Raw genomic sequence first — 21,156 nt, 5'->3', positions numbered from 1 at the left:
AGCCCTGGCACTGCTGGGGCTCTGGCTGTGCACTGGCAGACCCCCCCGGGGCACAGGGATAGGTACCTGCTCAGCATACACAAGGAGGGCTCTTCTGCAGCAGCAAGGAACCTGGAAACAGGGAAGGACAGCACCAATGTCACCCTGGCACAGCTGGAACCAGGAACTTGCTACCTGGTTGGGATCTGGGCAGTAGCTGGAACCTTCCGTTCCATCCCCAAGAACATCACTGGCTGCACAGGTGAGCATCCATACAGCCCCTGAGTGCTGTGGATGGGAGCACTGTCAGGAGCTCTGGAATGGGGTGGGGATCCATGTTGACACCCAGGGGCAGGAGAGGAGGGCAGCTTGGCCTGGTTCCCAGTGGCGCTGGCATGCAGCCATCTCCTGTCCCTTGCAGCCCTCTTTCCCCTCGTGAGTGCAGAGGTCTTCTGGCTGCTGCTGGCTTGTGGCAGAAGCAGGACTGCTCACCCATGGCTGCACACCCAAAGCTGCATCTACTTTCTTCTGACCTATGTGTCTGTTTTTCCTCACAGTTCCTGTTTTTTCTTTACCAACGCGGGCAGCTCCTCAGAGCTTCATGTGAGCTGGAACAAACCCCCTGGCAGGAGGGACCACTACCTTATTACTCTGTACAGCCTTAGCACCCAAAAGAAGGATCAAGTCCAGACCTTGAGTCCTGATGCCCAGAACTTTACTTGGACCCACTTGGAGGCAGGCAGCAGGTTTGCTGTGCAGGTCACTGCTGTGAAAGGCCTTTTCAAAGCCTCCTCCATCAACGTCACCCAATGGACATGTGAGTCTGATGGGCTGGGTTGGACACAGCGCTCCATTGTGTCCCAGAGCTTCCACCTGAACATTGCAGAGCAACCACCACTACCTTTCCCATCCCAGAATGTCCCTGCTCTGCCCCTTCTCCACAACTGTCCCACCTTTCTGCTCACTGTCCTTACTCCTTCCTCGACCCAGAACCAATCCCTGCCCCCCACTTCGAAGGCTCTGGATGTCTTCCCTGCATGTCCAGCTGCAAACCCTGGGGTTACCGTGCTCATAGACACATGTCTGCCCGTTTTTCCCTGTGCTTCTTCATGCCTGCAGAGCTGAGGTGTTCAGCCTGGAGAAGAGAGGGCTCCAGGGAGACCTTAGAGCATCTTCCAGTGCCTGAAGGGGCTCCAGGGAAGCTGGGGAGGGACTTTTGGAATGGGCAGGGAGTGATGGATGGGATGACGTGCAAGGGTTCCAAACTGAAAAAGAGGAGACTGAGATGAGATCTTAGAGAGAAATTCTTTTCTGTGAGGCTGGTGAGACCCTGGCCCAGGTTGCCCAGGGAAGCTGTGGCTGCCCCATCCCTGGAAGTGTTGAAGTGCAGGTTGGATGGGACAGGGAGCAACCTGGTCTAGTCAGAGGTGTCCCTGCCTGTGGCAGGGAAATTGAAACTAGGTGATCCTTAAGGTGCCTTCCAAGCCAGCCTGGGATTCTATGATTCTGTTCTTCTCCCTTGGGATGATCTACAGTGCCCAGCGTGCCCATTTCCCAGTGGGAGCTGGAGTCCAGTATTGCCAGAGCACGAGGAACCCCTGGGCAAAGACTTTGGCTCATTGCACTGAGCAGAGAGTGGTGGCACACGGGGCCTGACTGTCTCCCTGTTGCTTTCCAGACCCCTTGGCCCCTGCCAGCTTCACCCTGGGCAGTCCTTCTGCCTCCACGCTGCAGGTCTCCTGGGCAGTCATGGGCCGAAGAGCAGAAGGCTTCGTGGTAGAGGCCTATGACACAGCCTCCAGCAGCTGCGTTGGGCGCGTGGCGCTGGGTGCGGATGCCCAGAGTCACATCTTCAGGAACCTGAGCCCCGGCACCCGCTACCATGTGGCAGTGAGGGCCACAGCAGGGCCCTTCCACACCAGCACCCCCAACATCACCCACTGCACACGTGAGTATGATGGTTTCCTTGCAGTCAGGTGTCCTCCACCAGATCTCCCCTTTCATAGGGAGAATCAAAGGCCATATGGGTGCAGCCAGATCCTGCCACCCTCTCACATCCATGCAAGCTCCCAGTGCTCATGCCCTACTGGTTGCAGCATGGGGAGTCTGTGCATGACCATGTGGCCTGATTACCCATCTCCCTGGTAGCCGTCCACAGCCATCCACAGGCTCAGGCAGCACCAGGGAGGAGGCAGCTGCGACAGGGCTGAGGGCAAAGCCAGCCCTCGGGACCTTGCAGAGCTGACTCACCTTCTGCAGCACCTGCTTGGCACAGATATGGAGCAGCTGCTTTTCCCTCAGATGTGGCTTTTCAGCCCAGATGTGGCTTCTGCAGTGACTTGTGTCTCCTCCCAGGACCACTGCCCCCGGCCACCCTGCGCTGGCTGAGCCAGGGACACCCCGACACCCTGAGCGCCTCCTGGGGAGCCCCGGCCGGGGGCCGGGACGGCTACAGCCTGACCCTGCGCCGGGCAGCGCTGGGCACCGTGGCAGCTACAGCCTCGCTCGGGAGAGACACTCACAACTTCACCTTCACGGGCCTGGCCCCAGGGTACGAGTACTCCCTGGAAGCCAGCACCATGGCTGGACCCTACCGGGCAGCAGCACCCAACATCAATGGCTGGACACGTGAGTGCCCGGAGCAGTGTCCTCTACGGAGGGGTGGGAGATGTTGCACCACCGGGCAGCCATGAGGAGGGCTGGGAGGGGACCTGCTGCCTTTGGAAGTGGACTTTCACACGTGGTGCAACATGCAGCAGGTAGTGCAGGGGCACACTCTTACCCTCGTGGACATGAGGATGTTCAGCTATAGGCTTGCACAAATACATGCTGACGACATTCAGGTTGCCCAGCTGTGCACATGTGGGGATATCCCCCTGCCTGGGCTGCCCCATCTCCCTGTGCACATTAGCCCTCAAGCTACCTCTGAATCCCCTCCAGCTGGTAGAAACCACATTGCCATAAAGGTTCATGAAATGAATCAGTGCAGTACAAGAGGCTAACGCACAGTCCTCCCAAGAGAATTGGTCTTTGCTTTGGAGATCCAGAAAGATTTAGGGCTGGTCAGAGTATATACAACTGATAGATTATTGAGTGTGCCCTCAGTCAGTTTGCAGGTGACACCAAGTTGGGAGGCAGTGTTGATCTGCCTGAGAGTAGGAAGGCTCTGCAGAGGGTCCTGGACAGGCTGGATCAATGAGCCAAGGACAATTGTGTGAGGTTCAACAAGACCCAGTATTTGATCCTGCATGTGGGTCACAAAAGCCCCAGGCAATGCTCCAGGCTTGGAGCAGAGTGTCTGGAAAGTGCCTAGGAGAAAAGGATCTGGGGGTGTTGGCTGAGAGAAGCTGATGGTGAGCCAGTGTGTGCCCAGCTGGCCGCCAGCATCTTGGCTTGTGTCAGCACTAGTGTGGCCAGCAGGACCAGAGCAGGGATCATCCCCCTGTGCTGGGCACTGGTGAGAGGACACCTCAAATCATAGGGTCAGCTTTGGGCCCCTCACCACACGAAGGACACTGAGGACCTGGAGCATGTCTAGAGAAGAGCAGTGAGGGTGGGGAAGGCTCTGGAGCACAAGTCTTACGAGGAGCAGCTGAGGGAACTGGGGGTGTCCAGCCTGGAGCAAAGGAGGCTGAGGGGAGACCTGCTGGCTCTGCAACTGCCTGAGAGGAGGTTGGAGCCAGGGGGGTTGGTCTTGTCTCCAAAGGATCAAGTCATGGGATGAGGGGCATTGCCTCAAGTTGTGCCAGGGAGGTTTAGATTGGACATTTGGAACAATTTCTTCCTGGAAAGGGTTATCAGGCCGTGGCCCAGGCTGCCCAGGGCAGTGATGGAGTCCCCATCCCTGGAGGTGTTAAAAGATGTGAAGATGTGGTGCAGAGGGACATGGTTTAGTGGTGGCCTTTGCAGTGCTGGGCTAATGGTTGGACTTGATGATATTGAAGATATCCAACCAAAGTAATTCTATGATTCTACGATGTGCCAGCTCTGCCTGGCAGCTGCGCTCCAGCGGTGTGCTGGAGGACATGTGCATGCAGCAGTGGCAAAGGTGCTCCAGCTTGGCTGTGGGAATGAGGGTGACCAGAATGAGGAAGTGTTGCCATATAGGGACGACAGAGGGTGAGCAGTGTTAAAGGTGAGGTGGGGTTGGGAACAGATAGAAGTCAGGAGGAGTGTGCTAGAGGGGATCTACGAGTCCCAGCCCTCAGGGAACATCTGTCCTGCTGTACAACATCCCATCAAGGGTCTGTTCCCTCTGGCGCAGTCTCCATTCCCTAACATCAGATCTGGTGCCTCCCCAGGCCCTCTGCCCCCAGCCGCCGTGTGCCTGCTGAGCCAGGGACACCCCGACACCCTGAGCGCCTCCTGGGGAGCCCCGGCCGGGGGCCGGGACGGCTACAGCCTGACCCTGCGCCGGGCAGCGCTGGGCACCGTGGCAGCTACAGCCTCGCTCGGGAGAGACACCCACAACTTCACCTTCACGGGCCTGGCCCCAGGAAGCAAATATGTGCTGGAGGTGATGTCCATGGCGGGGTCCTACTGGGCATCTGCAGGGAACGTCAGCAACTGGACGTGTGAGTATCCTGTGCTGAGGGTGTCACGAAAGCTCCTGGCAAAGGACACAGCCCTATTGGCCTTCATGGCCACCCTGAGCCCTGCGTGAAGCCACGTGCAAGTCAGTGGTGTAGCAGGGAGCAGGGATATGCCCACCTCACCATGGGCTCCACCAGCCTGGGTTGGGCCAGCTGAAGCTCCTGAGGCTTCAGAGGAACAAGGAGGAGGGAGCAGCAGACAGTGGTCACCATCCCCTTCAGCTGGATGTTCCCTCCTCACCCATCCCCAGGTGTCTTGCTCCAGCTGGGATAGGAGCTGGTCTGCTCAGGCACAATCTGAGGCTTGCAGGAGCTGCTTTTAGCTGTCTGCAAACTGGTGGATGCAGCCATCCTGCATGCTGCCCTGTCCTGTGTTGCTGTATCCCTTCTGATGACACTGCCACGATACCCAGGTGGTGTGCTCAGAGCCTGAGGTGTCTCTTACCCTGTTTCTCCAGATCCCCTGGCACCCCGGAATGTGTACATGACCAACCAAGGCTACCCCAACAGGCTGAGTGCATCCTGGCGAGCAGATCCCCAGGCACAGGACAGTTACAGGCTCCTCCTGTACCACTGGGGCTCAGGTGCTGTGGCAGCCAACGTGTCCGTTGGGAAAGGCACCAGGAAATTCACCTTCTCTGGCCTGGCTCCAGGACACAAATACCTGCTGGAGGTGGTGTCCATGGCAGGGCCCTACGTGGCCTCTGCGGGGAACATCAGTGACTGGACAAGTGAGTGGCAAGAGCTGGAGATCCTTGCACCACATGGGGGGCTCAACCTCCCCCAGCTGGTGGGGTCAGTGTCTGCAGGGGGCAGAACATGCTGAGAGCTTTCTGGAGACTGGAGGTACCATTGCAGCAGACAGACCATGGGCTGTGCCAGGAGAGCAGGGCAGTGCTGCCCTCAGGACATGGTGGCTGTTTCAGGAGGGAAAGCTCCAGGTCATGGCCCCACTGTTCATAGAATCATAGAATGGTTTTGGTTGGAAAGGACCTTAAAGATCATCTGGTTCCAACCCCCCCTGCATGGGCACCTCCCACCAGCCCAGGCTGCTCCAAGCCCCATCCAACCTGCCCTTCAACACTTCCAGGGATGGGGCAGCCACAGCTTCCCTGGGCAACCTGGACCAGGGTATCACCAGCCTCATAGTGAAGAATTTCTTCCCAACATCTCCCCTCTTCCAGTGTAATCCATTACCCCTTGTCCAGTCTCTACAAGCCCTTGTCAAATGTCCCTCCCCAGCTTCCCTGTACGCCCCCTTCAGATCCTGGAAGGCCTCTGTGATGTCTCCCTGGAGACACAAGCCATCTCCTCCAGGCATAGGAGAGTGCACAAGAGTGAGGGATGCCATGGCAGTAGTGCTGCTCTGGTAGAGGACACCCACAGCCCAGACAGGCAGGGGGGGGACACCCCACCAGCCCTGCTGCCTTCCTCCAAATATTCAGAAAATTCCTGGCATGGAGCACAGGGGGAGAATGGGCTTTTTGCCTTTTTTGGGTTGATTTCTTTTTTTTTTTTTTCCCCCAAGGAATGAGGAATTTGCAGATAAGCACAATAAGCCTTTTCATGTGCTTGTCCCCACACTCCCTGCACTTTGCTTGGGGAATCCAGAGGTCTCTGCTCCCACGCTCAGCCAGCCCCTGGTAGGGTGCTAGGAGTCATGTGCATAGCCCTGAAGGCAAGTTTCTGATGAAACTTGCTAACTGGAATGAGGAAGAACCCATTTCCTCATGTTCCTCACTCTACATGTTCTCCAGTTGCCATTTGAAAGTCATTTCTGGCAGTGGCAGCCAGTATCTGCATGATGTTATCAGTGAACATAGGAGGTTTCCTTGCATGTTACTGTCTTCTACTTGTATTCAGATGGGTTGACGAGAAGCTCAACACAAGCCAGCAACGTGTGCTGGAGCCAGAAACCAACCCTGTCACCAGCAGCGTGACCAGCAAGTCAGGGAGGTGATTGTCCCCCTCTGCTCCACTCTGGTGAGACCCCCCTGTGGGGCTGGGTCCAGTTCTGGGATTCCCAACACAGAAAGGACATGGAGCTCTTGGAATGAGTCCATAGAAGGCCACGGAGATGATCCAAGGCTGGAGCAGCTCTGCTCTGGAGACAGGCTGAGAGAGTTGGAGTGTTCAGCCTGGAGAAGAGAAGGCTCCAGGGAGACCTTAGAGCAGCTTCCAGTGCCTGAAGGGGCTCCAGGAAAGCTGGGGAGGGGCTTGGGACAAGGGCAGGGAGGGATTGGATGAGGGGGAATGGTTGCAAGCTGAAAGAGGGGAGATAGGGATTGGATATGAAGAAGGAATTCTTTTCTGTGAGGGTGGTGAGAGCCTGGCCCAGGTTGCCCAGGGAAGCTGTGGCTGCCCCATCCCTGGCAGTGTTGAAGGGCAGGTTGGATGGGGCTTGGAGCAACCTGGGCTGGTGGGAGGTGTCCCTTCCCATGCAGGGGGTTGGATCTAGATGACCTTTAAGGTCCCTTCCAACCCAAACCAGTCTGGGATTTTGAGATTGTATCTCTATAGGATAGGGGAGAGCTCCTGATTGCTGGTAACTTTCCCCTGGTGTGTTTTTTTATTGTAGCCCCTTCAGTTCCCAAAAATCTCTCTCTGGTAGCTGAAGGCAACAACACGATGCTCCTCTCCTGGAGCAGCATCTCTGGACAGCAGGACGACTGCCAGTTGTGGCTGCGGGATCCCAGGAACAGCACCCTGCCCCAGCGGCATGTCCTTGGAAGAGGACAGGTTCAGCACCTCCTCCAGGGGCTGATCCCAGGGAGGAACTACTCTGTCTCTTTGAGCTGCGTGGCTGGGCCCTACTGGAGCAGCACCAAACCCCTGGCAGTGCCCGTGGGTGGGTGTGCATGATCCTGAGGACGGGGGGCGTGGGGGCTGGAAGGGAAAGAAACTTTTGGGTGGCCTCCGGGCTGGATCAGCCCTTGAGTGTCTACACAAGCATGGGAAGTCTTTCTGGTGGGAGATGAGGAAAGCCAGGAAGGTGACCCTCTGGTAGCCATGGGTCCCCTAAGCTAGCCCCATCCCAGAGACAGGATCACCTCATGGCCTGGCTGCCTGTGAAGTGAAGTGGGCTCTTGGTCTGCTCCCCCTGTAGGAGCCCTCACCTGTTCACCTGGTTCTGTGGCCCTTGGCACAGCATGCTCCCAGGTCGCAGGTGTCCAGCTTTGCTTCTCCCTCTGGCCTAGGGACAGACAGTAAAGGACCAGGGTGGCTCTGGGCTAATGCATGGGCTGAAGTTGGGCTTTCTCTGATCTAGTAAGTTCAGAGCCTCAGTATCTCCTTCGCAGATCCAAACCCTGTGGAAGACATGCAATGCCTACCAGAACCAAGGAGTCTTTACTTGAACTGGACCAGCTCTCCTGGAGATGTGGATGCTTATGAGGTGGTGACAGAGAGACTCTCTGATGCACCTCCCACCTCCAAGTATGTCCTGAGTGTCCCTACGAGCAAGGCCAACCTGGAGGGGCTGAGGCCGAACTCATCCTACCGAGTTGCTGTGAGCACACTGGGCATGAACACGATGAGGAGCCAGGCTGTAACTCTGCTCTGCAACACAACAGTGGAGGGTGAGTCCCCTTCTTTTCCACAACCTTATGTCCTGCACAGAACTGCAGGGGGTCAGTGAGGTGGGTCTAACACGCTAAAAGGCTGTGCTTACTTGTTCCTTTTCCAGCCCTGCCTCCACCCCTGCGAGAAGACATCTTCCAGGTGGAGGCCAGATCCACAGTCATCATTTCATCTGACCTGTTCAGCGAGGAGAATGGCCAGATCGAGTACTATGGTGTCGTTGCTACCACCAACAATTCACGTAAGTGCCCTGCAGGGACTCCCTGGGGGCAGCAGATCCCCTGGATGTCACTTTGGAACTACCACTGTCACCTTGTACAGTTCTCCAGAGGAGGCCACAAAGGTGATCAGAGGGCTGGAGCACTTCTCCTGTGAAGGCAGGCAGAGAGGGTTTGTCTTGTCTGGAGAAGAGAAGGCTCCAGGGAGACATCATAGCAGCCTTCCAGTATCTGAAGGGGCTCCAGGAAAGCTGGTGAGGGACTTTGAGCAAGGGCATGTAGTGAGAGGACATGGGGTAATGGACTTAAACCAGAAGAAGGGAGATTTAGATTAGACATTAGAAGGAAATTCTTTGCTGTGAGGGTGGTGAGACACTGGAACAGGTTGCCCAGGGAAGCTGTGAAGGCCCCAAGTGCTCAAGGGCAGGTTGGATGGGGCTTGGAGCAGCCTGGTCTAGTGGGAGGTGTCCCTGCCCATTCAGGGGTGGTTGAAACTAGATGATCTTTGAGGTGCCTTCCAACCCAAACCATTTCATGATTCTATGATTCCTCTTCAGTGCTCAGGCCCACCCAGGAAATTATGTCCAGCACATGGTATGACCACTATTATGGGACAGAAGATTCCTATCTGGCTGTGCTAATCCCCAATCCCTTCCACCTGAGCCCCAGGAGCTCCCGTGAAACCTGGCGAGTGCCAGTGGGAACAGAGGAGTGTGGCCAGTCCAGGACAACCTGCAACGGGAAGCTGAAAGCCAATGAGCAGTACAGGTGAGAGAGGACAACATCCCTCCTGGGGATAGGGGCTGGAGGAGAAAAAGGACTGTATGTGTCCCTGCAAGGTGTCACCGGCTTCCTGGATGTCACCTCACCCTCATGCTCCCCAGACCCAGGGGTTGTTCCACCAAGTGACATTTAAGGGATGCAAGGAAACCTGGAAGATACAAGACCATGGGAGAGGGAGAGAGAGGGAAAACTGGGGCTGAAAAGGGCTCTGCATATTGCTTTGGAGCTGGACACCTCCAGAGCAGGAACTGGAATGGTTGCTGTCATTTGTAGGACATTTGCACATGTCTTGGAGTCTACTACAAAGGAAGTATCATCTCTTCAGTGAGTGCTCTGTTGAGATAGCAGCTCAGAATTTTATCAAACAGGGTCCATAGACCCAGACATTTCTTTGCCAAAGGGAACTCCCAGAATCTGAGGGTTGTTCAATTTGAAGAAGGTTACAGCAAGGGTGACTGACTAGTGGTGGAAGTCACTGAGGGTATTGGGAAAAGAGAAAGAAAGAACATAAGAGAGTGTGTTCAGGAGAGAGAGCTTCACTTTCCCTGGTGAGCAAACATAGAGTTAGATCTGCCCATAAGTTCTGTGGTGGGAGGAGTCCCTGGTGGTGGGTTTGGACCTGCTGGTTCTCCTTCCTTTCTGCTCTTCTGCCTCCACTCTCTCCTTTTGTTCTGTGCAAACTCTGTGCTTACAAGAAAACCTGAAATTGATTCTTACAGGGTCAGTTTAGATTTACACATTGACAAAAATGGTCTTTTAACTCAAACTGCTGTTTGGGGCAGCACTTGCAAAGAGTAGAGATCGGTGTTAACACCTTCTCAGGGAGCAGGAAATGGCTGCTTCTCCTGGGAAAAAAAAACAAACAACAAAGAGGGTTTCCAGAGTGCCTTGGGAATCCCACACAGAGTAGGATCATCAAGAGCAAACAGCTCTTCAGGGTCTCCCCAGGGACTGTTTATGCCTAGCAGAACACCTGTATGATGATACATTCCCATCCCATGGCCACCTGTGCTGCTGTGATTCCTGGGCTGGTACTGGAGAGTCTCCAAATGGTTGACTGCCCATCAAGCCTGTCTGTTCTCTTTTGCTAACAACTCCTGCCCAGCTTGACCTTGAGCCTGGAAGGGCAAGCCTGACTGCTTGACACTGGCAGCCTCAGACCTGGCCTTCTGCTCCAGCTGGCAAGGCTGAGACAGGGGACAGCCTGGGCACAAGCTGGGTCTGTGTCACACCATAGGTGCTCAGCCCAATGCCTGCCAGCAGACCCGAGCAGAGTTTAGCAAGATCAGGAGCCCACTTCGGTACCTACACCCCCCAGATACCATCCAGCCAGTCTGCCAACGTGTGCCTGCCTTCCTTGCTTCCCAGCTGCCACTCCAGCACCTCCCTCCTGCAGGGCAGTCCTACTCCAGAGCCATCAGGCTGTCATTAGTCACCTGCATGATTCAGTAACATGTGCTGAACTGCCTAGTTACTCAGGACTAGAAGATCCTCCTGCATCTCTCCCCAGTTTGCTTTCACTTTGCCCCAGAGAGCATGGATACTCAGTGCCCTGCTGCTTCCCCGGGTAAGCGTTGGTGCTGAGGTGAAGAGCAGGTTGCTGACAGACCATCTCTGCTCTCAAAGCTGGCCCTTGTTTCCTATCTTTCAGTGAGGTATTTATCCACCTGTATCTCTCATGACGTGGCACCTTCAGGCTCAGTTTCCAAAGAGGTCTTTACTCTGCCAGTCAGGACTCACAGACTCCTGGCTGCTGAAATCCAAAGCTATGGTTGAAAACCTTTGCCCACATTTAGAGCATGAGAAGCCCAACTCCTACAAGTTGGGCTTCCTACCTGCTGGGAAGGCCATCAGCTCTGCAGGGAGCTGTGAGGCTTGGTGTGCACCTTGCTGGGGGGACAATGCAGGGCAGATCTCCACAGGGAAGAGGATGTTCCAGCCACTTCTGTGTGCATAAGGAAGGGTCTGGGTCAGGGCTTGGCTCTCCCAGCTGGCGTGCCCCTCTTTCAAACAATTCCCAGGGCTCAGCTTTTTCAAGTCAACCCAATTAATGGGTTGACATGAACTAAGACAATGACTCAACCCAACTTGGTTTTCCCTACTTACTGTTGTCTTTCCTTATTTGTGTTTTACAAGAGAGCAGAAATTTACTACTTGTCTCTGCATGTGACCCTTTGGGGGAGAGCTCCTTCTTATTTGTGCTCTCTGAATATTTTCTCATATTTTCCCAAGTGTAACAAATTTGTCTGAGAGGCAGAAAAGGGAGGAAAGACATTTTTATACATTCCCTAAATCCTTACCAGAAAAAAACAGCTTCTTCCAATATAGCATTTCAGAAGAGAGGCAGCTGTCCTGGTCCCCTGAGTCTTCTTCCCGCTGGCTGCGTCGGGGCTGCCCTCAGCTCAGCTTGCCCCTGATGACAGGAGTCTGCTCTGCCCTAGGTTCAGCATTGCTGCCTTCACCAAATATGATCCAGTATCCCCTGCAGTGACGTTCACCATGTTCTCAGGTAAGATGGGGAATGTCACCTTTTTGCAGGGACTTGTGGCAAGAGGACAAGGGGGAATGGATTAAAATTGGAAGAGGGGGAATTTAAATTAGACATTAGGAGGAAATTCTTCACTATGAGGGTGGTGAGAGCCTGGCCCAGGTTGCCCAGGGAAGCTGTGGCTGCCCCATCCCTGGCAGTGTTGAAGAGCAGGTTGGATGGGGCTTGGAGCAGCCTGGGCTGGTGGGAGGTGTCCCTTCCCATGCAGGGGGAGTTGGATCCAGATGATCTTTAAGGTTTTTCCAAGCCAAACCAGTCTGGGATTCTATGATTCCATAATCTTCCCTGCCTGGGTGTGTAGGTTGGAGATAATCAACAACCTGACAATGACAAGCCAGAGTGACATCATAGGCTGTAGCAAATACAATCAAGTAAATGCAGCCATTTACTGACTCTTCTATCCCTTCTATCTCTTTTTCACTCCAGCTGCTGGATCTGGTGCAGACACAGCTCCACTCTCAATGCCAATAATTGCTGGAATAATCATGGGATTTCTCCTGACACTTGCAGCTATTTTTGCTTTGATCTACTGGAAACAGCTCAGAGCGAAGAGGTGAGGATGAACCATCTCTTACCTGACAATACCAACCTTCCATGCCAGGCCAGGAGAAGGACCAGTGAGGAGATACAAAGAGATTTAGGCAAACCAGGAGACATGCTAGTAGAGTTGTGCCTGGCAAGCAGAGAAGCAAAGGGCCGAGGGGAGAGAGGAGCTGCCTATGGAGTCTCCATCTCTGGAGACATTCCAAACCCATCTGGATGTGATCCTGTGGGATCTACTGTAGGGGATCCTGCTCTAGAAGGGAGTTGGATTAGATGATCTTCAGAGGGCCCTTCCAGCCCTGACCACTCTCTGACTCTGTGTGCAGTTGATTCCCACCTCTCCAGGTGTGCAAGGCAGCCTGTGTGCCTGGTGTGAGTCATCTTCTCGCAACTGTCCCCTGGGCCAGCAGTGCACAATATGCCCATAGCATCCATCCTTGCAGGGAAGGGTAACATCTCCCATGCTTTGATTCTAGAACCAAGAAGAGCAGCTTGCCCCAGGAAATGACGACCTACAGCTTGAGGTGAGTGCAGGAGGCTTCCCTCTCTGCCTGACCCCGCAGCAGGTTCCAAAGTCTTTCACCTGCTTCCTTTCTTATGCTTTGGCTCAGGAAAAATCCCAACTCTTGTCTCCTCTCCTTCCATTATTTTTTAGATCCCAGGCTTTCCCATGTTCAGTATTTATTACCCAGCTCCATTCCAAGCTAATGCTTTGCCCACGCCTCCTATTTGAGGCTTCTGCGGTGGGAGAATATCCTCATAATCCTGAAATCCCTCCTGATATTTAAACAATGCTTTGTTGGACCTGGGCAGTGACCAGGGTAGAAACCATCCCAGTGTCTGTACATCCAGATACTGCAGGTCTCGAGGCCAGGTTGTCTCCTTGGCCACCAGACTGACCTGCATCCCAATACCTAAGGCAAGTTTTCCTCTGGACTTTATTTCATGCAGGAATGTCCATCGGCCAATTCCCATCCAGAGCTTCCAGCAGTACTATGAGATGAAGACAGCAAGTGCTAACCAAGGTTTTTTCCAGGAGTTTGAGGTGAGATGAGAGTCCTGCTAGAGATAAGACCTCATTTTCCCTCATGCCAGCAGTAAGTAGCTCATGCCCAAGCTGTTGGGAGGCCTGTATGGACTCCTCATCTCCAGGGACAGTAACCCATCCCTAGCAATCCAACCACCCTGCTAGGCAGTCTTGGAGGCCAAGGATTGGACGGACCAAGATATCAGGCAGTTCCTTTGCTTAAACCTGTTTTTGTTCAAGTTCTGGTAGAAACACATATTGTCTGTGGCATGAGGTGAACTAGCACCATCTGTAGCTGCTGGTGGATGAAGCTAAGGCCTAGACTGGAGGTGGAGATGCTGAGGGGTTCTGAAAAAAGATTCACCTTGACAGTGTTAGAAAAGATCCTGGAGCCAAAAGGAAGGTTGAGAAGCACTCTCAGAGCTGTAGGGCTGGGTGTGAAATTCACCTCAGGCTACCTTCACTGTCTCCACTGCCAACATCTGCAGGTTCTGAATTGTTCTGCTGACAGCACCTTTGAAAGTCTTGTCAGCAATTTCAAACCCTCCTCAGATCAGCCTTCTCTGGCCTTTTGAATGAAAACAGAGGCAGGAGCACAAGTTATTTTTGTTTCTGCAGCATGAGTTGTTTCAGTTTTCTCAGCATAAAATGCTCTGAGCTTCTTGGTAGATTTCTGAGAAGGTGTTTTCCCCCCAGTACTTGTTCCTGGGCTTGTTTTCTTTTAAATACAAACTGTTGTTGGAAAAGGCACTGAGAAAAGTCACCTATGGCTCAGAGTCCACAGCCCATACTGAAGGAGAAGCAGAGCAGTTCACTGTGCATGGATGACCCTTTTGGACCCCCAGCCAGATCCGTGGGTCATGAGCAGGGAGCTGGGTTGGCCAGGAACTCTCCAGAGAGACATTTGTGCTTATCTTTTCCCCTGCCCTACAGGAGCTGAAGGAAGTTGGGAAGGAGCAACCAAAGGTGGAGGCTGAGCTACCAGCCAATGTCTCCAAGAACAGATATCCCCATGTGCTGCCCTGTAAGTGCTGTCTCCTCCCTGCCCCCCACCACCCAGGGTGGGGATTCACACTGCAGAGCACAGGGATGGGCTCACCTGGCATCAGTGCAGGGTTCACAGCATCTGGCTCCTCTCCTGGCAGAAGGCACCTTGAAATGGGCCTCAGATTCCATTTTATGCTGAAGACTCAAGGCTTAGGGGTTGAGCCAGGGCTGAGCCACCATCCTCAGCTCCTCCAGGAGGCTGCTGGGTGGGCCTAGCTCAAGGATGGTCCCAGCTGGAGACCAAAGAAGGACCATGAGTGCCCCATGATTTCTCCTATGAACCTCCTGATAGCAGCTCTGCTTTATTCTGCCACCACTAGCCCAGCTAGAGAAGATGCCTGAACACAGAGCCTCATGCTGGCCATGTGCATGGAGCTGCTGGGGCTTCTCCCAGTGTGTTCCCCAGATGTAGAGGAGATGGCCATGTCTTGGTGAAGGGCTGCCTTGGGGTCATGTCTGTATGGTCCTTTTCAGATGATCACTCTCGGGTCAAGCTGAGCCAACAGGGGGAGGACCCACACTCAGACTACATCAATGCCAACTTCATGCCTGTGAGTGCCCACCTGCCTTCCCCACTCACACATGGTCACAGGGCACCATCAGAGAAGCTCTGCTTGGATTGAGGTTGTGAGGGTTGGTGGGCAAGAGCTATGCCTGAAGCCACAGCTGGCACGGCCTGGAAGGAGTTTGGGGTCAGGTGGAGATGTGGAGTCCTTTAGCAGGCGTTGGTGGAGATGGTTCTGTGGCACATTCTGTGAATGTAGGTGTGAGTGGGGAGTATGGCAAGGCTTTCTGCTTTCTTCCTGGGGACTGTCCTCTTCCCGTCATCTCCCAGCTGCCCTGTCTGCCTGCTCTTTCTCCTGCTGGTCTGTGCAGCTGCATTTGAACAAACCTGGAGCTGTGCCCACATCCCCCATCCAAGAGGTTGTCCCAGGTAATGGGCAGGGCACCCAGCATGCGTGGGTGGGCATCTGTGCCAGGGGGCAAAGGAGGAGACACAGCCTGAGGCCCTGCATGCTCACCCTGCCTCCAGCCAGGACTTGGGAGCCTGAGAAAGACCCAGTTCTGTCTTCCTCTGCTCAGGCTGAATGAGGAACTGCTTGGAGTGAAGCACGTCTTCATTCCAAACACTTGGAGAGCACGTGCTGGGCAGCTCATGCTCCCTGTGAAATCAGCTCTCTGGGATCTGCCCATGTGGGCTGAGGGCAAGTGACATTTCTCCTGCCACCACAAAAGCAGAGCAGGCACTGACAGTGTCCCAGGGCAGGAACCCCCTGCCTCAGCAACCTGCCAACCCCTTCTGTCTGACTCTTGCTCAGGGCTATACATCCCAGCAAGAGTTCATTGCCACCCAGGGGCCTCTGAAGAAAACAATAGAGGACTTCTGGAGGCTGGTGTGGGAGCAGAACGTCTGCAACATCATCATGCTGACAGTGTGCATGGAGAACGGGCGGGTATGTCAGGAGCACAACGTGCCAGCCCCAGACAAGCCCAGACCTGGTCGTGTGAGCTGAACCCAGCCTGGGTTGGTGCTCTCTACCAACCCCTGCCCAGATGTGGCTCCAGGATGAGCACAGGACACATGACTTCCCTGGCAGGCAGTCTGGGGAGAACAGAGGCTGATTTGAGCAGCTCAGCATTACCTTGGGTTAGGAAGAGGCAGAAGTGGAACTTATGGACATTGGTCCCCAAAAGATGGGTCTCTATCCCAACCTCCTGCTCAAAGCAGATTCATGTAGTGCAAGTTGCTCAGGGTCTTGCCCAATGGAGATTTGTGTATGTTCAAGGATGGAGAGTCTGCAGATATCTCAGCCTTCAGATATTTCTGCAGCATCTGAAATTACCACTTGCCTCTGGGAGAGACACGTCACATGGACTGTTCCTCCAGTCTCCAGGAATGATGAGACCCACAGGGTTCCTTTTCTTTGGAGGAGGCTGAGATCCAAATGAAGGGGAGGTGGGAGCGCAAAGCTCCTAGTGGGAAGGGGAAGCGCCCCTGCCTGCGTGGCTCCCTGCCTCTACAAAGGCTTCCTGGGAATCAGGAAATCACTCAGTGGGACCAGGCCTGGGCCCTCACTGGCCTCACTGGGACCCTGTCTTGCCTGTGTTTAGGTCCTCTGTGATCATTACTGGCCATCCGAATCTGCCCCGGTCTCCTACGGGCAGGTCCGGGTCCACCTACTGATGCAGAGCAGCTCTGAGGAGTGGACCATGCGCCAGTTCAAACTGTGGCACGTGAGTAAGGACCCACCAGGACTCGGGAACCTGTCAAGGGCTGGGGGTTTGCATGGGATGTGGTGGCATTTTTCCTTGGTAGTGGTGGCATAATTTTCTTTCCCTGCCATTAGTGGGTTCAACATGACCCAGTCCCCTGAGGAGCAGTCTGTCACTTCAGACTTGGTACCACGGAAGTGTCCAACATGTCCCACCCCTGCTGTCCACCCTTGCTATCTCCTTTCAATGTCCCTGCAGTGGGACACAGCCTGTAGCTCCGAGGGCATGTTCCCTGCAGTCAGAGGCAGGTCTCCTCCCTACCATTTCCTCATGCCTCACCATGTGAGGGGCTGTAGAGAAAGATAGGGGAGCAGAAGACACCAGGCAGTGCAGCAGACCTGACATTGGCTGAGCTAGGTGTCTCCCAAGTCCCCAGATGCTTCAGGGCTCCCTGTCCCCACAAGCTGCACGCTGACCACCAGCATCCGCCCTGGCAGGAGGGTGTCCGGGCAGAGCGGCACGTGTCCCACCTGCACTACACGGCGTGGCCTGACCACGGGATCCCAGAGTCCACAACTTCCATTCTGACCTTCAGAGAGCTGGTCCGGGAGCACATCCAGAGCACTAAGGATGCGGGGCCAACCCTCGTGCACTGCAGGTGAGGCTCTGCTTGGGGGATGGCAGGAGGGGCAATGGGAGAGGACACAGAGCACTCCCTGAGCACCAACTGGGAGGGGAAGCAACCCCTGGAGACATGGCTGGTCTCCTGCCTGGGCAGTGGGGGTTGCAGGGCTGCTCTCAGCCTGGGCCCCAGTTCAAGGGATTGACACAACTGGAGCTGGCCAGCACCAAGGATGGGCAGAATGGCTCCTCAGCCCCACACTGTACTTGGACACTGGCTCCTCAGCCCCATGCCATGCTGGGACCAGTGCAGCACCCTTGCAGCACGTGCAGCAGCAGGAGGTACCTGTTGGGTCAGGCACTGTTTATCTTTCACTGTCTGTGCCCCCAGTGCCGGGGTGGGTCGCACTGGCACCTTCATTGCCCTGGACCGGCTGCTGCAGCAGATGAAGCAGGAGAAGGTGGTGGACACATTTGGTGTTGTTTACACCTTGCGGATGAACCGTTACCTGATGATTCAGACGCTGGTGAGACCTCTGCTCCCTCTTCCTCGGCCCCCTTGCTCCAAGGTGTCAGGGCTTGCAGGGCTGATAGACAGGCTGACTAGTCCCAGCAGCCCCAGGCTGGTCCCCAACCTGACCGCTGTGTCATGGAGAAGTGACCTGTCAACTCAGTGAAAATTGCTCAGCTGTGAGGGTCTCCAGCAGCTTCCTGCCCTGCTAGACCTGCAGCAGCAGCACACAGAGTCTCAGAGCCCTCCCAGGAGGTTCAAAGCACCCCACCTAGGAACAGGATCAGACCCTTTGCAGGCAATTCTTAACCCACACCACGTCTCTGGTCTCTGATGCTCCACAGCCCATGTCATATTTCCAGTGCTCAGGGTTGGGACAAGGTATCAGCCCTCCCTTTCAGGACAGACAGACCCAAGGGGGGTATCCAAGGGCTCTGAGACTGAAGAACCCAGGGTCTTTCGGGCATGAGAGTAGGACACCCTTTTCCCCCCAGGCAGTGCCATTCCCACCCTCCCATGCTGCCCTCATGGTGCAGTGCCCTGCAGCTCTGTCTGCCTTTGCCTTCCAGTCCCAGTACATTTTCCTGCACAGCTGTATCCTGGACAAGATCTTGGAGGAGCCACTCTTGGGTTTATCAGAGGCAGAGAGGTGAGGGCCTGTCACTCTGCACACCCTGACCCACAGCCCTGCAAGGATCCTCAACCCAGTTTGAGCCCTGGCCCCATGACAGAAGGACAGGGAAGCCCAACCAGCCATCCCACTCTGTGTTTTAAGGGGGGCAGCCCAGGGCTGGGTGTTCTTGCAACATGGGGACCCCAGTCCAGAACCAGCTGTGAGTCAATGGGCACACTGGGAAGGCTTGGACCACATCCTTCTTTCTTCCAGTGCCAGTCTCCTGGGCTACACCAATGCCAAAGATCTGCAGAGCTGTCCTGGGGAAGGTGTTTCCATCAGCTCTGGCTCCCCAGCCTACAGGGATGCCCTAGAGATAGGTCCAAGCTGGAAGGCTCATGGCTGGGTGGCCTTGGGTTGTCCCTTCTAATGGAGGTCAAGGGGAGGGAACAGGGTCAGGCTGGGTAGGGCTTTGCCCACCTATTACTGTCTCTGAGGCTACATCTGGAGGTCCTATACATTTTATGGCCAAATTGTCTCCTCCCTCATGCCAAGCAGGATTACTTTGTCCTTGCTGCATCTTTGGAATGGACCCTGGGCTGTGCCTCACCTGAGACCACCTACCTTTGTCCAGGGGAGAGCAGGTTGGCATGGGCCTGGATGCTGCTGAGTCTGCTCACCCTCACCCCTAGGTTCTCTCCCCAGGTCCTGCCCCATCCCACTGAAGAGCTTTGCTCAGCACTACGCCCAGAAGGCAGCCAAGGCCCACATGGGCTTCCTGAGGGAGTACGAGGTGAGAGCAGTGGTGGGCAGGGGGCAAGGGGCACTGCCATGGCTACATGCTCTGGAGGCACCTGGGGAGCCTGGGCAGGATGTGAGACACCCAGTAAGAGTCTCCTGAGTGGGTCCCATGCCCCAGTTCCCATGTCCCTGTCTGTCCTGGCACACAGCTCCCTCTCATATCCTGCATGGATCAGAGTCTGTCCATTACTTGCTCCCCTGACCCCACGCGGGGTCGGGACCACCTGAGCACCTTTCTTCTAGAGAGGGATGTAGTGGCCTCCTGGCAGCACAGGGTAGTCACCCAGGACCCCAGCTAAGGCTCTGCATACACAGCTACAACCACCCCTCTGCTGAGCCCGGGTGTCACCAGGAGTCTCCAGTCCACCCAGGTCCTGACCATTCCTCACTCACTGCTTCCTCCATCCTCTTTAACTCTGGCAGAACCTCCTGGAGGTTGTTAAGGAAGAAGCCAGCTCTGCAACACCATCTGCAGGCAACCGGCAGACACAGCCCTCTTCCAGCATCCTCCCATGTAAGTGCTGGGACACCTTGCCCTAACCCTAAACCCTAACCCTAACCCTGGAGCCAGGCTGGGCCAGGGCTGGTGATCCACAGAGAAAAACATAATTTGACACACTGCAGTGAGTCCACCAGAAGACCAGACAGATGTTTTGGCGTGGAGCCCATGATGCGTGGGACCCACTAGGTCTGTTTGTTCAGAGAAGGCGAAGGGGAGATGGTCTTGCCATCTTCAGCTGCCTGCTGGGAGAAAATGTGGTCTTCTCAGATGTGCATCAGGGAAGGACAAGAGGCAATTGGAATTATTTGGGAGGATACTCCAACTAGGTATAAGGAAAAATTAATTCTGATAAAGGGGGCCAAACAGTAGGGCAGGGGCCCAGAGCATCTGCAGACTCTCCATCCTTGGAGATATCAGCTCTCCACAGGCCAAAATACTGAGCAACCTTCAATACTCCTCACTGCTTTGAGCAGGAGGTTGGGATAGAGACCTGTCTTTTGGGGACCAGTGTCCATGAGCTGCAGAGGGGAGCACCTTTGCAGACAACTGGTGAATGGGAAGTTGGATTTGTGTACCTGTGTGGAGTCCAGCAGGGGTCTGCAGGAGCTGTGTTGGCACAAGATTGGCTTGGATCCTGTACCTCCCACATCTTCAGAATCAGAGAATCACAGAATCATTTGTTTGGAAAAGGCCTTTAAGATCATCAGGTCCAACCATTACCCCAGCCCTGCCAAGGCCACCACTGGCCCATGTCCCTCAGCACCACATCTACAGGGCTTTGAAGTCCCCCCAGGGATGGGGACTCCCCCCCTGTCCTGGACAGCCTGGGCCAGGGCCTGACAACCCTTTCCAGGAAGAAATTGTTCCCAAGATCCAGTCTCAACCTCCCCTGGCACAACCTGAGGTCATTTCCTCTTGTTCTATCCTTTGTGCCTGGGGAGCAGAGCCCGACCCCACTGGCTCCAACCTCCTCTCAGCTGCAGAGCCAGCAGGCCTCCCCTCAGCCTTCTTTGCTCCAGGCTGGACAACCCCAGCTCCCTCAGCTGCTCCTCGTAAGACTTGTGCTCCAGACCCTTCCCCACCTTTGTTGCTCTTTTCTGGACACACTCCAGGCCTTCAATGTCCTTATTGTGGTGAGGGGCCCAAAGCTGACCCCAGGATTTGGGGTGCAGCCTCACTTTGCCATCACTTTTGCAGATGATCGCTCCAGAGTGAAGTTCTCCCTGCTGGAACAGGCCCCTTACTCAGGTCCCCTGCAGGTGTGGCGTGTCCCGGTGAGTCCTGCCCACTGGGCCTGGGTCCCACGGGCAGAAGGTGATGCTGCCCCTTCCTTACCCACTCCCTCCTGCTGGTCCCTGCACTGCCCCAGTGGTCACTGCTGCTGTCCTACTGTGTGGACACAAGGGGACTGTGGGGACAGTGAGTTGTCACCTGCCCAGTTTGGGCTGTCCTACCTTCCTTCTCTCAGTGCTTTCTCTTCTCTCATTGGCTTCTGACCTGCTGAGCTTCCCTTCTTTTCCTGGCCTCTCCTGCAGCTGCCTGGGCTGAAGGGGTACCTGCGCCAACCTCTTCAGCAGG

At 55.1% G+C, this 21,156-nt stretch overlaps 1 protein-coding gene across 1 annotated transcript in view; it reads left to right on the top strand.

The window, feature by feature from the left end:
• Positions 1 to 21,156, top strand: part of LOC104390496 (receptor-type tyrosine-protein phosphatase V-like) — a 34,283-nt gene that overhangs the window by 8,407 nt on the left and 4,720 nt on the right. Inside the window, exons 9-31 of the mRNA XM_009999634.1 lie at positions 101 to 241; positions 1,658 to 1,927; positions 2,335 to 2,607; positions 4,281 to 4,553; positions 5,030 to 5,302; positions 7,183 to 7,419; positions 7,871 to 8,149; positions 8,257 to 8,391; positions 8,926 to 9,136; positions 11,593 to 11,660; positions 12,569 to 12,614; positions 12,719 to 12,766; positions 13,194 to 13,287; positions 14,203 to 14,293; positions 14,791 to 14,867; positions 15,636 to 15,770; positions 16,429 to 16,551; positions 17,031 to 17,188; positions 17,543 to 17,678; positions 18,232 to 18,311; positions 18,981 to 19,068; positions 19,500 to 19,590; positions 20,776 to 20,852. Of these exons, the coding sequence (XP_009997936.1) occupies positions 101 to 241; positions 1,658 to 1,927; positions 2,335 to 2,607; positions 4,281 to 4,553; positions 5,030 to 5,302; positions 7,183 to 7,419; positions 7,871 to 8,149; positions 8,257 to 8,391; positions 8,926 to 9,136; positions 11,593 to 11,660; positions 12,569 to 12,614; positions 12,719 to 12,766; positions 13,194 to 13,287; positions 14,203 to 14,293; positions 14,791 to 14,867; positions 15,636 to 15,770; positions 16,429 to 16,551; positions 17,031 to 17,188; positions 17,543 to 17,678; positions 18,232 to 18,311; positions 18,981 to 19,068; positions 19,500 to 19,590; positions 20,776 to 20,852 (3,404 nt within the window). The remainder of the gene's footprint in view (positions 1 to 100; positions 242 to 1,657; positions 1,928 to 2,334; positions 2,608 to 4,280; positions 4,554 to 5,029; positions 5,303 to 7,182; positions 7,420 to 7,870; positions 8,150 to 8,256; positions 8,392 to 8,925; positions 9,137 to 11,592; positions 11,661 to 12,568; positions 12,615 to 12,718; positions 12,767 to 13,193; positions 13,288 to 14,202; positions 14,294 to 14,790; positions 14,868 to 15,635; positions 15,771 to 16,428; positions 16,552 to 17,030; positions 17,189 to 17,542; positions 17,679 to 18,231; positions 18,312 to 18,980; positions 19,069 to 19,499; positions 19,591 to 20,775; positions 20,853 to 21,156) is intronic.

The sequence above is a fragment of the Chaetura pelagica genome, unplaced genomic scaffold, assembly GCF_000747805.2.
Source record: "Chaetura pelagica isolate M959 unplaced genomic scaffold, ChaPel_1.0 scaffold286, whole genome shotgun sequence".
In the NCBI taxonomy this organism is placed as follows: domain Eukaryota; kingdom Metazoa; phylum Chordata; class Aves; order Apodiformes; family Apodidae; genus Chaetura; species Chaetura pelagica.
This window is presented reverse-complemented; position numbering and strand designations above follow the sequence as displayed.